At 44.9% G+C, this 16,728-nt stretch overlaps 1 protein-coding gene across 2 annotated transcripts in view; it reads left to right on the top strand.

The window, feature by feature from the left end:
* The window catches only part of LOC147108583 (pleckstrin homology domain-containing family G member 4B-like), a 204,408-nt gene that overhangs the window by 43,143 nt on the left and 144,537 nt on the right, over positions 1-16,728 (top strand). For both annotated transcript variants that reach the window (XM_086005270.1, XM_086005271.1), the window contains exon 2: positions 16,249-16,446. In XM_086005270.1, the coding sequence (XP_085861396.1) occupies positions 16,249-16,446 (198 nt within the window). The remainder of the gene's footprint in view (positions 1-16,248; positions 16,447-16,728) is intronic.

Genomic DNA, 16,728 nt, shown 5'->3' on the forward strand with positions numbered 1-16,728 from the left:
ATGATAGACTTGCTTCATGATTTCTGCCCCTCCCAGTGTTGAAAGCACTTCACCTACCATTAGTGCCTCATACAGACGTGTGATGAATCATCGGTATAAACTCATTCCTTGGGGCATCATATTGTTACATCAATGCATAAATTGCCTGAAGTTTAAAGAGTTTACTGAGTCTAATTTGCAAATAGAAACTCAAGTCAAGCTGTTCCACTGCTGTAAGCTTTTCAAACTTGGATTAGTTGTAAAGCTCAGTTGAGTAAATATTTCTTGGGACCAGATGATTATACTGGAGTTGGGGCTGCAGGAGAGGCTGTTGTCTATAGAGGGCAGCAGAGTAGGGATGGGGATAGGTATTTTGGAATTATCGCTTGATTACTATTGAGATCAAAGGGGGAGAAATTCGGAATCGCCCCGTTTGGGGCGTTAACTTTTAAAAGTTGAAAATTTAGCGCCAGGTGCTAATGGTTTTCAACTTTAAAAAAATTGGGTTTTGCGCTCCAGGAAGGAAATAAAGTAGAGTGCTAAATCCAGCGCTCCACTTCCTTCCCGAAGCGGAACAGGCATCAGGCGGGGCGGTAGGTGAGCAGCGCTGCACAATGGGCCGAGCAGCACTGCCGCGTTGGAAGGCTCCTTCCCTCCCTTAAAGGGAAGGGCCATTGCTGCAGGCTCTGCAAGGGGAAATCTTACCTGGTCCCCGACGGCAGTCGCGATCTGGCCCGATCAGCCCGATGCTCTGCAGCAGAGAGCCAGGCTGATCGCGCGCTGATGAGAAATGAAAAAAATGACAAAGAACATGTCAGAATTTTTCCACTTACCTCGGCCACCTCGCCTTTAAGTATCGCCCCCGAAGCGCCCGGCCTCCCGATGAACGCATCCTGCAGCTGCCGGTGTTTTCGCCCGGTGATGCTGCAGGGGGCGGAACCGAAATTCAGGTCTGGGGCGCTACCGGGGCGATGTGCACGGTGATTACGTCACGATCTCTGGGCGAAGGAGATCGGGGCGCAATGCCATACCGCCGCCGCAAACCTCCCGCCGAATATAGCAGAGCCGATCTTCTCGCCGCACCCAGTCGTTAAGTGATTAGCTCGGAGGCAATAACATAGAGAAAACATAGAGATAGGAACAGGAGTAGGCCATTCGGCCCTTCGAGCCTGCTCCGCCATTCAATGAGATCATGGCTGATCTTCGTCTGAGATCATAGCTGATCTTACCAGTTCAGTACCCCGTCCCCGCCTTTTCTCCGTAACCCTTAATCCCCTTAGCCTTCAGAAATATATCCAATTCTCTCTTGAAAATATTTATTGAATTAGCCTTCACAGCCCTCTGTGGCAGGGAATTCCACAGGCTCACCACTCTTTGAGTGAAGAAATTCTTCCTCATCTCTGTTTTAAATGATTTGCCCGCTATTTTTAGACTGTGGCCCCTGGTTCTGTGCTCCCCGGCCATTGGAAACATTCTCTCTGAATTCAGCCTGTCCAGGCCTGCCATAATTTTATATGTTTCGATGAGATCCCCTCTCAATCTTCTAAACTCCAGTGAGTACAAGCCCAAACTATTTAATCTCTCTTCGTAGGTCATTCCCGCCATTCCAGGTATCAGCCTGGTGAATCGCCGTTGCACTCTTTCCATGGCAAGAACATCCTTCCGCAGATGGGGCGACCAAAACTGTACACAATACTCCAGATGCGGTCTCACCAGCACCTTGTACAGCTGTAGTAAGGTATCCCTATTCCTATACTCGAACCCCCTTGATATGAAGGCCAACATACCATTTGCCTTCTTAATCGCCTGTTGCACCTGCATGCTCTCCTTCAGTGACTGGTGCACAAGAACACCCAGGTCCCTCTGCACTTCCCCATCTCCCAATCTATTGCCATTTAGATAATAATCTACCCTCCTGTTTTTACCCCCAAAGTGGATAACCTCGCATTTATCCACATTATAGTGCATCTGCCACGTATCCGCCCATTCCCCCAACCTGTCCAAATCGCACTGTAGCCTCCTGACATCCTCATCAGAGCCCACCCCTCCTCCTAGTTTAGTGTCGTCAGCGAATTTGGAAATATTGCATCCAATTCCCTGATCCAGATCATTTATATATATTGTGAACAGCTGGGGTCCCAGGACAGATCCTTGCGGCACCCCGCTGGTCACTGCCTGCCACTCCGAAAACGAGCCGTTTATTCCAACTCTCTGTTTTCTATCCACCAGCCAGTTCTCTATCCACGTTAATACTTTGCCCCCAATCCCATGAGCCTTAATTTTGCATGATAATCTTTTGTGTGGAACCTTATCGAAGGCTTTCTGGAAGTCAAGGTACACCACATCCACTGGCTCTCCCCCATCTATTTTACCAGTTACTTCCTCAAAAAATTCCAGCAGATTAGTCAAACACGATTTACCCTTTGTAAATCCATGTTGACTCTGTCCGATCCTTTCCCCATTTGTCAAGTGCTCCGCTATTTTATCCTTAATAATGGACTCTAGCATTTTGCCCACAACCGATGTAAGGCTTACTGGTCTATAATTCCCTGCTTTCTCTCTACCCCCCTTTTTAAATATTGGGGTAACATTAGCTACCCTCCAATCCACGGGTACTGTTCCCGAGTCAATGGAGTTCCGGAAGATGATCCTTAGAGCATCTGCTATCTCCAGGGCCACCTCCTTAAGTACCCTAGGATGTAGTTTATCAGGCCCCGGGGATTTGTCGGCCTTCAGTCCCCTCAACTTACCCAACACCATATCCCTAGAGATACTAATTTCTGTCAGCTCCTCCCTCTCATTAGTCCCTATGTTTGCCGATATTCCTGGGAGGTTATTTGTGTCCTCCTTTGTGAATACAGAACCAAAGTATGAGTTTAATTGGTCTGCCATTTCCTTATTCTCCATTATATATTCTCCCGAATCGGACTGCAAGGGACCGACTTGGGATTTTACCAGTCTTTTCCTCCTGATATACCGATAAAAGCTTTTGCAGTCTGTGTTTATGTTTGCTGCAAGTTTACTTTCGTATTCTATTTTCCCCTTCCTGATTAATCCCTTTGTCCTCTTTTGCTGTATCCTGTACTGCCCCCAATCTTCCGGTCTGGTGCTTTTTTTTGCCAGTTGATATGCCCTTTTTTTTGATTTTATGCTGTCCCTAATTTCCCTCGTTATCCACGGTTGAGTCACCTTTTTAGGTTTATTTTTATGCCAAACCGGTATAAACATGTTCTGGAATTCTTCCATTCTATCTTTGAATGCTTGCCATTGTCTACCCACTGTCAATCCCCCCAGAAACACCACCCAATCAATCTTACCCAATTCCCGTCTCATACCCTCGTAATTCCCTTTATTTAAGTTCTGGACCTTAGTCTCTGATTCAATTTCCTCACTCTCCATCTCGACTGAGAGCTCGATCATATTATGATCGCTCTGACCCAAGGGGCCTCGTACAAGAAGATTGCTGATAAGTCCCTTCTCATTGCACAATACCCAGTCTAAAATGGCCTGATCTCGAGTCGGCTCCTCGACATATTGGTCCAGATAACCGTCCCGAAAACATTCCAGGAATTCCTCCTCCTCAGAATTTTTACTAATTTGGGTAGTCCAATCAATATGTAAATTAAAGTCACCCATGATGACAGCTGTGCTCTTATCGCACGCTTCTCTAATTTCCCTTTTTATGCCTTCCCTCACCTCCATATTACTATTTGGAGGCCTATATATCACACCCACTAACGTTTTCCTCCCCTTGCTATTTCTCATTTCTACCCATACAGATTCCGTTTCATCCGAGTTAATATCCTTCCTTTCCATTGCATTAATCCCCTCCTTTACCAGCAATGCTACCCCACCTCCCCTACCTTTTTGCCGATCCTTCCTAAATATTGTATATCCCTGGATGTTAAGTTCCCAGCCTTGCCCACCCTGCAGCCACGTTTCTGTAATCCCAATCAAATCATACTTGTTTACCTCTATTTCCACAACTAATTCATCCACCTTGTTCCTAATGCTTCTAGCATTAAGATACAAAGCCTTCAGGCTTGCTTTTTTCACACTCTCATTATGAATTAGTTTGGCCCTTTGTGTTTCTCTCCTTTGCTTATTGCTTCTCACCTTTCTACCATCTATTTCTGACTTCATATGACTTCCCTCTTTTCCACTACCTAGGTTCCCATCCCCCTGCCAAATTAGTTTAAATCCTCCCGAACCGCCCTAGAAAATATTACCCCGAGGACATCGGCTCCCTCACAGTTCAGGTGTAGACCATCCCCTTGGTACAGGTCACTCCTCCCCAAGAACTGGTTCCAATGCCTCAAGAATTTAAATCCCTCTCCCTTGCACCACTGCTCAAGCCACGTATTTAGCTTATCTATCTTACTCTCTCTAAACTTATTAGCTCGTGGCACTGGTAGCAATCCAGAGATTACTACCTTTGAGGTCCTACTTTTCAATTTAGCTCCTAACTCCCTAAATTCAGCTTGTAGGACCTCCTCCCTCTTTTTACCTACATCGTTGGTACCTACATGTACCACGACAACTGGCTGATCCCCCTCCCCCTTCAGAATGCTCTGCACCCGCTCCGAAACATCCTTGACCCTTGCACCAGGGAGGCAACATACCATCTTGGAGTCTCGGTCTCGGCCACAGAAACTCCTATCTATCCCCCTTACAATTGAATCCCCTATCACTATAGCCCTATCCCTCTTTTTCCCGCCCTTCTGTGCAGCAGAGCCAGTCATGGTGCCCTGAACCTGGCTGCTGGTGCCTTCCCCTGATAAGTCATCTCCCCCAACAGTACCCAAAACGGTAAACCTGTTTTGGAGGGAGATGACCGCAGGTGACTCCTGCACTACCTTCCTGCCTTTACCCTGCCTTTTGGTCACCCATTTACTGTCTGAGCTAGCCTTTACCTGCGGTGTGACCAACTCACTGAATGTGCTATCCACAACATCCTCAGCATCGCGTATGCTCCAGAGTGAGTCCATTCGCAGCTCCAGCGCCACCATGCGGTCTGCTAGGAGCTGCAGCTGGACACACTTCCTGCACACATAGTTGTCAGGGACAGTGTCCCTGATTTCCCACATGGCACAGGAGGAGCATGACACGGGTCCGAGCTGCCCTTCCATGACTTAACCCTTACAATACCCTTTTATTTACTACGATTTAGCTTAATTATTGAATTCTACTTAGAATAAGTTTGTGAAAGTACTCACCAACCAGTCACCTACCTGTTTTCTGGTGTTGTATTTTCACTGCCGCCTCCTGTCCTGGAACCTTTTCCACCTAGGTTAGGCTCCTGAAATAAAATAAATTGAACCTACCTTTTCAACTTCCCCTAACCCCTAAAAGGTTAGAGGAGGTGGAAAGGTGGGAGACACTACACTGTAGTGTTTCGGGTTTAGCAACAGCTCCACCTATATAAGAGTTACTGGCCTCCTGCTCTCCCGACTGCACCAGCAACCAATCACTTGCCTGCTCCCTGGTGACGTCACACTCTGATTACTTTTTACCTCTCTCCTCTGCTGTTGATTTGGTGGGCCTCGCAACTGCCGCCGGTTTTTAAGCCGGGCTCCTCCTCGCTGCTCCCTGCTGCTCCGAGTGGTCGGGCCTCGCAACTGCCGCCGGTTTTTAAGCCGGGCTCCTCCTCGCTGCTCCCTGCTGCTCCGAGTGGTCGGGCCTCGCAACTGCCGCTGGTTTTTAAGCCGGGCTCCTCCTCGCTGCTCCCTGCTGCTCCGAGTGGTCGGGCCTCGCAACTGCCGCCGGTTTTTAAGCCGGGCTCCTCCTCGCTGCTCCCTGCTGCTCCGAGTGGTCGGGCCTCGCAACTGCCGCCGGTTTTTAAGCCGGGCTCCTCCTCGCTGCTCCCTGCTGCTCCGAGTGGTCGGGCCTCGCAACTGCCGCCGGTTTTTAAGCCGGGCTCCTCCTCGCTGCTCCCTGCTGCTCCGAGTGGTCGGGCCTCGCAACTGCCGCCGGTTTTTAAGCCGGGCTCCTCCTCGCTGCTCCCTGCTGCTCCGAGTGGTCGGGCCTCGCAACTGCCGCCGGTTTTTAAGCCGGGCTCCTCCTCGCTGCTCCCTGCTGCTCCGAGTGGTCGGGCCTCGCAACTGCCGCCGGTTTTTAAGCCGGGCTCCTCCTCGCTGCTCCCTGCTGCTCCGAGTGGTCGGGCCTCGCAACTGCCGCCGGTTTTTAAGCCGGGCTCCTCCTCGCTGCTCCCTGCTGCTCCGAGGAGCACTAAGGAAGCCAATTTCCAGCCAAAGAGTATTTATACAGCACCTCTGGGAGATTAAATGGAATTGAAGCCACGATCATGTAGATTATATGATGTCTGTGGAAGGAGCAGGAATAATGAGCTGAGTGCTTTTTCCTTGTGTGTATGAGAACCAATTTTAATATTACTTGATTTTGCTGAATCTATTGACCTTTTCTACTTAACAATTCACCTCTTGTTTCTGTGTCTGTTCTCCATTAACAAATATTGATGGTGACAGTGATGGTTCAAATTGAGCATCAGCTCAAAAATATCACATGCAAAAATTGAAAATTCTAATCTAACATTTATTGTGGTATGGTTTGTTCCGTGGGACCCGAGAGAAAGGTGCGGGATTGGAAATGTAAATAACCAGCACCTGTGTATGAAGAGCAGTAAACTCTCTGATAAACACTATCAATAACACACTTCAACACATGACAGTATTTGACCATATTTGTCATTTGGCAATAACATAAGATGCATAGACTGATAGGGTGAGATGAAGTAGGGTGTGAGGAGGCTCGTCTGGAGCATAAACACCGGCACAGACCAGTTGGGCTGAATGGCCTGTTTCTGTGCTGTAAATTCTATGTCATTCTATACATTATGTAGAATCTTTATTTTATTTATTTAGAAATGCAATAATTTAACTCCTTGAGGACTTTTCTCCCAATTTAAAAGAAAATATACAAAAAAATACAGGGTATGGTAGCATAGTGGTTATGTTACTGGGCTAATAATCCAGAGACCTGGACTAATAATCTGCTGAGACATGAGTTCAAATCCCACCATGACAGCTGGGGAATTTAAAATACATTTGGACTTAAAAAGCTAGTATCAGTAATGGTAAGCATGAATTGTTGAAAAAACCCATCTGGTTCACTAATGTTCTTTAGGGAAGGAAATGTGTCCTTATCTGGTCTATATGTGTCTCCAGACCCACAGCAATGTGGTTGACTCTTAATTGCCCTTTGAAATGGCCTAGCAAGCCACTCAGTTGTACCAAACCACTACAACAAAGTCAGCAGTGTGGGAGTACCTTCACCAGACAGACTGCAGCAGTTCAAGAAGGTGGCTCACCACCACCTTCTCGAGGGCAATTAGGGATGGGCAATAAATGCCAGCGACGCCCCGTGAACGAATACATTTTTTTTTAAATCACCATTTATGAAGCAGGAGCAATGAGGTTCTGCATTAAAATAGTGGCTGCTTATGAGCTATATCATGCTAAAAAACTAGGTTATCGGGGCGGATGCCAGAATCCAATCTTGTGGTATGAATCAAAACTACCTCCGTAACACAAAGGCAATATTGTAACACTCTTGCAAATTGTTGTAAATAGTGTTTCAAAACACTGACTCAGAATGAATTGCATGCAATAGTCATCATTGTGGCATTAAAAGCCAAAGGTGTGTTTCTTTATAAGTATGTATCATATCCATGTGTGACTTCTTGTATTGTGGCCCCTTCTGTTATATCACAACCATACTTCCTATACTGAAGGGCTACTCACTAAATTTCTCTTGAGTCACAATCACAAAATCTATTCACCCCTCTCCTTTCACTCTCCTCTCTCTCACTCAAACCAGTGCTGCCAGACCTGTAACACCCTATCCCCCATTGCTGTCATGCCTGGGTCCTCCTCCTTCCGTTGTCCTTCACCCTCTCCTAACTGCTCCAGGAATCTACCGGTGAGCCAAATGCCACATCTCACCCTTCAGTTCTGTCAAACCTCAGAGCCTTTCCATAGTCCTGCCAAACCCTAAGATTCCGCCCCCTCCACAGTGATACCAAACCCCAGCACCCCAGCCCCAGGGCTGACAAACTCCAGGACCCCCCTCTATAGTTCTGAAAAACCCCAGGTAAAATCGTCCCACTGCTACCAAAGCACATGATCACCCCAATACTACGCCCTCCAATGCAGTAACCTCTCCTCTCGGTACTGCAAAGTATCAAATAGCTACCTTTAATAGGTACATCTTGTGTACCAGCTTGCTGTGTATCCTCAATTTTAAAATTGATAATAAGTAGGAATGAAGTACAAAGATAAAGGAATGTATATATTAAAACATGCCACTCATTTACAGTTTATCCTAATGGACAGAGTTGCAGAATCCAATCACAAAACACTAGCTAAAATCCTAGCTTAACATGTAATAAAAGCAGAATTTGACTTATTTAGTCAATGTAACTCATTAGCTCTGATGTTGTGCCCTCAATGGCATGACAACCATATATTGTTATATAAAATGGTACGCCCTCGGACTCACCATAAACAGCACAGAAGATCATCTAACACTGGGGAACAGGAGTAGGCCCTTCAGCACCTCGAGCCTGTTCCATCATTCAGCTAGGTCATGATTGATCTGTATCTCATCTCCATTTACCTGGCTTTGACCCATATCCCTTGATATCCTTACCTAACAAAAATCTATCGATCTCAGTCTTGAAAGCTCCAATTGTCCCCCAGCATCCACAGCCTTTTGGGGGAGAGAATTCCACATTTCCACTACCCTTTGTGTGTACAAGTGCTTCCTGATTTCACTCCTGAATGGCCTGGTTGTAATTTTAAAATTGTGCCCCCTTGTTCTGGATTCCCCCACCAGAAGAAATAGCTTCTCTGTATCTACTCTATTGAATCCTTTTATCATTTAAAACATTGCAATTACATCACCGCTCAACCGTCTAAACTCAAGGGAATGCAACCCAAGTTTATGCAACCTGTCCTCATAATTTAACCCTTTAATCCCCTGTATCAATCCCCTGCGGGCTCAGCAGGCCAATTAGGGATGAAGTCACTGACAGAGCACGTCAACGTCAGACGTGCTATCTGTCAAGACTTCTTGGAAGAAGAAATGTCAGCATTTGACAGCTCTGTGAAACTATTAAACACTGACATTTCTCTGTAGTTTGATGAGTCCTTGTGTTCAGGACACATCAAACCTTTCAACTTTGTCAATTTCAGATGGCTGTTGGTTCGGAGGATCCAACAGCCAGTCTGTGAAATCAACAATGAGGATGTCGGGTCTCCCGATCCAGAGAGGATGAAGATTGTAGGAAGAAAACAAGGTAAGTGAACATTTTTTTACACTTATCACTCACCTTACATACTTACCACGCCACACTTGCACCCATCACTCACCTCTACATCTTACTTCCAGGTGCCTCCGACCGCCGCAGACACCCTTCACGTCTCCTCCAACCCGGCGGGGTTCTCCGAGGTCGGGAAGCCTTCACCTGTGAAGGTAAAATGGAACTAATCCTTTTTTCTGCCTGTTAACTACCTATTAACAAGCAGTTAAAAGTATTTAATGCCTTTCCCGCCTCCAAACAGTAGTGGTAATGTAGGGCACGGTATCAATCAAGAGATTAGAAGTGCATGTAACAAGGGCAATATGGTACAGGGGGGACTTTAATCTACATATTGACTGGGCAAATCAAATTACCACTAATGGTGTGGAGGACGAATTCTTGGAATGCATGCGAGATGGTTTCCTGGATCAGTATGTGGAGGAACCAACCAGGCAACAGGCTATTCTGGATCTTGTACTGTGTAATGAGAAAGGGCTAATCAATAATCTTGTGGTAAAGGGTCCTTTAGGGACAAGTGACCATAATATGATTGAATTTTACATTAAGTTTGAGAGTGATGTAGTCCAATCTGAAACGAAGGTCTTCAATCTAAACAGAGGAAACTACAAGGGTATGGGGGACAAGTTGGCCATGGTTGTTTGGGAGACTACACTAAAAGGTATGAAGGTGGACATACAATGGCTAACATTCAAGGAAATAATGTATAATTTGCAACAAACATATTCCTCTAGGGCACAAAAACCCAAAAGGAAAAGTGATCCAACCATGGCTAACAAAAGAAATTAAAGCTAGTCAAAGGAGGAAGCTTATAAAGTTGCCAGAAAAAGCGGTCAGCCTGAGGATTGGGATCTTTTTAGAAATCAGCAAAGGGGGACCAAGAAATTGATAAACAAAGGGAAAATGGAATATGAGCACAAACTAGCGAAAAATATAAAAACGGATTGTAAAAGCTTCTATAGGTATGTGAAAAGGAAAAGACTGGCGAAGGTAAATGTAGGTCCTTTACAGTCAGAGATGGGAGAATTTATAATGGGGAATGAGGAAATGGCTGAGAAATTAAATACATACTTTGTTTCTGTCTTCATGGAGGAAGACACAAAAAACCTTCCAGAAATGCGAGAAAACCAAAGGTGTGATGAGAATGAGGAACTTAAAGAAATTATTATTAGTAAAAAAACAGTACTAGCAAAATTAATGGGACTAAAAGTTGATAAATCCCAAGGACCGGATGACCTACATCCTAAGGTTTTGAAAGCGGTGGCCATTGGGATAGTAGACGCATTGGTTGTCATCTTCCAAAATTCTATAGATTCTGGAACGGTTCCTGCAGATTGGAGGATAGCAAATGTAACCCCGCTATTTAAGAAAGGAGGGAGTGAGAAAATGGGGAACTACAGACCTGTTAGCCTCACATCAGTAGTTGGGAAAATGCTGGAATCTATTGTAAAGGATGCAATAACTGGGCACTTAGAAACTAATAGTAAGATTGGGCAGAGTCAACATGGATTTATGAAAGGGAACTCCTGTTTGACAAACCTTTTGGAGTTCTTTGAGGATGTAACTAGTGGCGTAGACAAAGGGGAACTGGTAGATGTGGTATATCCGGATTTTCAAAAGGCCTTCGATAAGGTCCCACATAAGAGGTTGGTGAACAAAATTAGGGCACATGGAATTGGGGGTAATATACTAGCATGGATTGAGAATTGGTTAACAGACAGAAAACAAAGAGTAGGGATAAACAAGTCTTTTTCAGGATGGCAGGCTGTGACTAGTGGGGCACCGCAAGGCTCGGTGCTTGGGCCCCAGCTATTCACAATCTATATCAATGAATTATATGAGGGGACTAAATGTAACATTTCCAAATTTGCTGATGTTACAAAGCTAGGTGGCAGTGTCAGTTGTGAAGAGGATGTAAAGAGGCTTCAAGGGGATCTCGACAGGCTCAGTGAGTGGGCGAGAACATGGCAGATGGAATATAATGTGGATAAATGTGAAGTTATCCACTTTGGTAGAAAAAACAGAAAGGTAGAGTATTTCCTAAATGGTGAAAGACTGGAGAATGCAGATGTTCAAAAAGACCTGGGTGTCCTTGTACATGAGTCACTGAAAGTGCAGGTGCAGCAGCAAGCCATTAGGAAGGCAAATGGTATGTTGGCCTTCATTACAAGAGGATTTGAGTATAGGAGTAAAGAAGTCTTACTCCAATTATATAGGGCCTTGGTGAAACCACACCTGGAGTACTGTGTACAATTTTGGTCTCCTTACCTAAGGAAGGATATACTTGCCATAGAGGGAGTGCAACGAAGGTTCACGAGATTGATTCCTGGGACGGCGGGACTGTCGTATGAGAAGAGATTGAGTAAACTAGGCCTATATTCTCTTGAATTCAGAAGAATAAGAGGGGATCTCATTGAAGCATACAAAATTATTGCAGGGCTTGATAGGATGGATGCTGGGAGAATGTTTCCCTTGGCTGGGGACTCTAGAACCAGGGGCCACAGCCTCAAGATAAAGGGTAGGCCATTCAGGACTGAGATGAGAAGAAATTTCTTCATACAGAGGGTGGTGAATCTTTGGAATTCTCTACCCCAGAGGGCTGTGGAGGTTCAGTCATTGGGTATATTCAAAACAGAAGTTGATAGATTTCTGGCTAGTAAGGGCATCGAGGGATATGGCGATGGTGCCGGTGAATGGAATTGAGGCAGAAGATCAGCCATGATCTCATTGAATGGCAGAGCAGGCTCGAAGAGGCTGAATGGCCTACTCCTGCTCCTATTTCTTATATTCTTATGTTCTCCAGGAGACGGGAATTTCAATAATGATCTTATTGAGACATATAAGACACTGAGGGGGCTCGACAAGGTAGATGCAGAGAGGATGTTTCCTCTCGTGGGGAAATCGAGAACTCAGGGGCACAGTTTTAGAATAAAGGGTCACCCTTTTAGAACTGAGATGAGGAGGAATTTTTTCTCTCAGAGGGTTGTAAATCTGTGGAATTCTCTGCCCCAGAGAGCGGTGGAGGCTGGGTCATTAAGTGCATTTAAGGTGGAGATAGACAGATTTTTGCAAGCTGAGGGAGTGAAGGGTTATGGGGAGCGGGCGGGGAAGTGGCTTTGAGCCCAAGATCAGCCATGATCTTATTGAATGGCGGAGCAGGCTCGAGGGGCCAAGTGGCCTATTCCTGCTCCTATATCTTATGTTCTTATGGGCCTAGAAATTCCTTTCCCTACGGGTGTGTATGCGCTGTGTACTCACCCGTAGGGCCAACGGAAGTTATGGTTTTACGCATGCACTGCGCATGCGCTGGAAACTGGAACTTCCATTCTTTGAAGAAAGGGCTTCACAGGTCAAACGCCTGCACCGGATAGGCAGCGCGTACGGCTGAAACTTCCGTTTTTTTCAACAGTTGCTTCAGTCCAGGTAAGCCTGAAACAGCTGTGCGTGGAAAAGCAAGGCCTGCTTTACCAGGCTAAGAGGTGAAGAAAGTAAAAAAAAAAAATTTTTCCACTGATTTATCATTTTAAAATACTTTAAAGAAAGGTAAGTTTATTTTTAACCCCGTTAAGAACTTTAATTATTTTTTTCAAAAATTTAAATTTATGTAATTTATAGTCTTTTTAAAAATGTGATTTTTAAAATTTATTTGAAGTTTTACTTATGTTTTGGGGCTGATCTCTATTCATAGATTTGACAGGTTTTCCTGTCAAATCTATGAATGGAGATTCCCTGCTCTGATTGGCTCCCTATGGCCCACGTGATCCCAGGGACGCTGCGAACTAGCTGCGCCCCTGGGATATGCGTGCCCTGCACACCGACGGTTTGAAGAGGCACAGCAACGGAATTCTGCGCCTCCCGGGTGCCCTCCGGTCCAGGCGGAGTTTTTTCCAAATCGCAGCCCTCTGCCCTCTGCGGGAGGGCTGCGAACGGAATTTCTGGGCCAGTTTCTTATGACCCGAAGCAGCACATCTTCCCGCCTCCTGGCAAAAGGGCACGGAGGCAGGATGGGGGCGAGATTGCCTTCCGCCTCCAATTTCTGCTACTTTACCAGCAGTCTCGCCTCGATGCCCGCCTCCTCGGGACTTGGAAAATCCAGCCCTATACTTCTATTCATGAAGCCCAGGATCCCATAAGCTTTTTTCACTGCTTTCTCAACCTGCCCTGCCACCTTCAACAATTTATGCACGTGTACCCCCAGTCTCTCTGTTCATGCACCCTCTTTAGGATTGTACCCTTTAGTTTGTATTTCCTCTCTTCATTCTTTCTACCAAATTGTATCACTTCATACTTTTCTGCGTTAAATTTCATCTGCCATGTGTCCGCCCATTCCACCAGCCTGTTTATGTCCTCTTGAAGTCTATCACTCTCCTCACTGTTCACTATACTTCCAAGTTTTGTATCAGCTGCATATTTTGAAATTGTGCCCTGTACGCCCACATCCAAGTCATTAATATATATCAAGAAAAGCAGTGGTCCTAGAACCGACACCTGGGGAACTCCACTGTATACCTTCCTCCAGTCCAAAAAACAACTGTTCGCCACTACTCTCTGTTTCCTGTCATTTAGCCAATTTCATATCCATACTGCCACTGTCCCTTTTATTCCATGGGCTTCAACTTTGCTGGCAAGCCTATTATGTGGCACTTTGTCGAACGCCTTTTGGAAGTCCATGTACACCACGTCAACCGCATTGCTCTCATCAACCCTCTCTGTTACCTCATCAAAAAACTCAATCAAGTTGGTTAAACACGATTTGCCTTTAACAAATCCATGCTGGCTTTTCCTAATTAATCCACACTTGTCCAAGTGACTGTTAATTTTGTCCCTGATTATTGTTTCTAAAAGCTTCCCCACTACCGAGGTTAAACTGACTGGCCTGTAGTTGCAGGGTTTATCTTTACACCCTTTTTTGAACAAGGGTTAACATTTGCAGTTCTTCAGTCATCTGGCACCACCCCCGTTTCTAAGGAGGATTGGAAGATTATGGCCAGTAACTCCGTGATTTCTTCCTTCACTTCCCTCAGCGTGCTAGGATGCATCCCATCTACTCCTGGTGACTTATCTACTTTAAGTACAGTTAGCCTTTCTAGTACCTCCTCTTTATCAATTTTTATCCCATCCAATATCTCCTCTGCCAGGTTACGGAGTTGCCACTCATGACGTGTGCCACTTCCTTCCACATAGTCCTGGCTGCTGTATTGCCAGGTCTCTTCCTATATTTAATTTTGAACAGAGAGTTTCTCAGAAATAATAGACTCATGAAAAGTGAGTTACTTTAATACAATCGTTACTCTATGGGATTACTGGTACCCTTCAGTTTGGAGCCCCTGGATACTGTTAATGTTATGACAAAAAGTAAGATCACAAGGGGACAGTAAGATTTTTCCCTTCCCTTCCCTGACAATAAGATTTTTTCACTTTGCACTTTTGCTCACGTTAGTGTAAATTTTCTGACTCTGTGCTCCCAGCAGGGAGCTGCACTTGAAGGCAGTGCTGGTCAGAGTTAAGACTACAACACTATACTGCCAGTCACCTGACCCATGGCTCTCCACAGAAAGGACGGATTGGTGAATTTACCCTATTGTTTTTACAAGAAGGAGAATGTTTTTCTTTAAATTGAGGTGAATGACCAATGATAGCACCAAGGTTGAAAGGAATAAAGGAGAAGGCAAGATAAATTTTTTTAAAGTCTGAATTTTAAAATCATGAAGATTGTAGGTGGAGGGAAAGACCAATGGAGGCAAGGGGTTTCAGGTTTAAAGGTTCTGGGAAAGAACAAGTTGGTGTAGGAGACAGCGCAGCGTAGTTTTAGTCTTGTACACAGTGAGGATGTAGACAGGAGGAAGATGGTGTAGGATGGTTAATTTGAGGCTTAAAAACAAGAGAGGAAAAGCAAAGAACTATCAAAGACTCTGAGAGTGGTGTTAGAAGAACAAGTGGGTGAATTCACCATTCCTGCACACCCAGCAGGAAGCCATGCTCAGGGGGTGCGTAGGTCAGAGAATCATGGCTACAATGCTAGTGCCTTATCTCCTCTCCACACTGCCTGTAAGTGCGGTTCCCCACGGGATCAGTGACCAATGCTAGCGTCTCATCTTCTATCCACACTGCCTGCAAGTGTGGTTCCCACAGTATTAGTGAATTTATCTGCCTGAATGCAAGGCCGCAGATTTGGCCTGTAAGAGGGAACCAAGCTATTTGGAAGCAACGTTACTAATGTGGGATTTCCATTTGAGATTAGAAGAGATCAGTCTTTGGCACTACTGCACCTGAAAGACAAAGCAGTTCTTGTTATACATGCATTATAGTCATTTAATAGAGAAAAATATACAGTTAAAGGTGTGTTAAAAAGATATTCCTGAATTCTATAGATATTTTGGATCTTAGACCTCAGGGAGATTGGTAAAGGATCTTGGTTTTAAATCTGCAAGCTGTTCTCAGTTCTAAAATGCAGCGATTATCATTAACATTATTCATGCTGTTATTTATCTTTACTGAAGCAGTGTCTTTGTGAAGAAGCGTTTGCTATCCTTTTTTTTATAGTGACATAAATCTCATTGAAACACATCACCGAGCCACTTGCACATAACACCAACATGATAATAATGGTGCAAAGCTGCTCTGGCTCTTTCCCTCCATAAATAAATAAAAGGTTGCCAACACTTTCCCATGCATTTAGTAGCTTGTTAAAGGCTACACACAATACCTATTATGGGAGAAGATTTGCTCTGTACACTATGTACAATGGAATCATAAACATGTTCTTTATAAACAGCATCCTTACACAAAGCACACTGAAATATAATGTAAGTTCCCTGTAGCACCCTTCTCTGTTTTTGTTTAAAATTATTAATTAGTCTGTGAAATTTATTCATTATAATTTTACATCACTTTGGAAGACATTGCTGATACATATTTCTTCTTTTACTCAGAATTCGCAATCGCTGGACACCTGCATTCAAAGAATTCTCTCTGCTTTGTACCCTCCGTTCAACGCCACTGCTCCCACGGTCCTCAGTCAGATCTTCAGGGTCATCGACACAGCGTACAAGGGAGATGGACTTTGCTGTTTACTGGATTTCTTGATTCCGGCAAAACGTATCCTGGAGACTGTGCAACAAGAGGCTTGTGTAAGTGTGATGAAGGGCTGTGTCTGTCTTTTTAAAAAAAACTCACAAGGAAGGAGCGGGAAGACAGATTGCTGTGATCTGAATTAACGTGATCCAGTCCAGCTCTGATACCGTTCCCGAGCGTTCTCTTTATGAAAATAATCTGGATCTCCTGTGCTTTGCACTGTTTGGTGGTCCACTTTATTCTGTACAATGCACTGCTCAGTTTGTAGAATTCCCCTACACATTCATTGCTTAGACCATAGAATTCATCTGCATAAGGTATTATTTGGTGGAGTTCCA

The sequence above is a fragment of the Somniosus microcephalus genome, chromosome 13 (assembly GCF_052327205.1).
Source record: "Somniosus microcephalus isolate GS21.2 chromosome 13, FLI_Smic_1.0, whole genome shotgun sequence".
Lineage (NCBI taxonomy): Eukaryota > Metazoa > Chordata > Chondrichthyes > Squaliformes > Somniosidae > Somniosus > Somniosus microcephalus.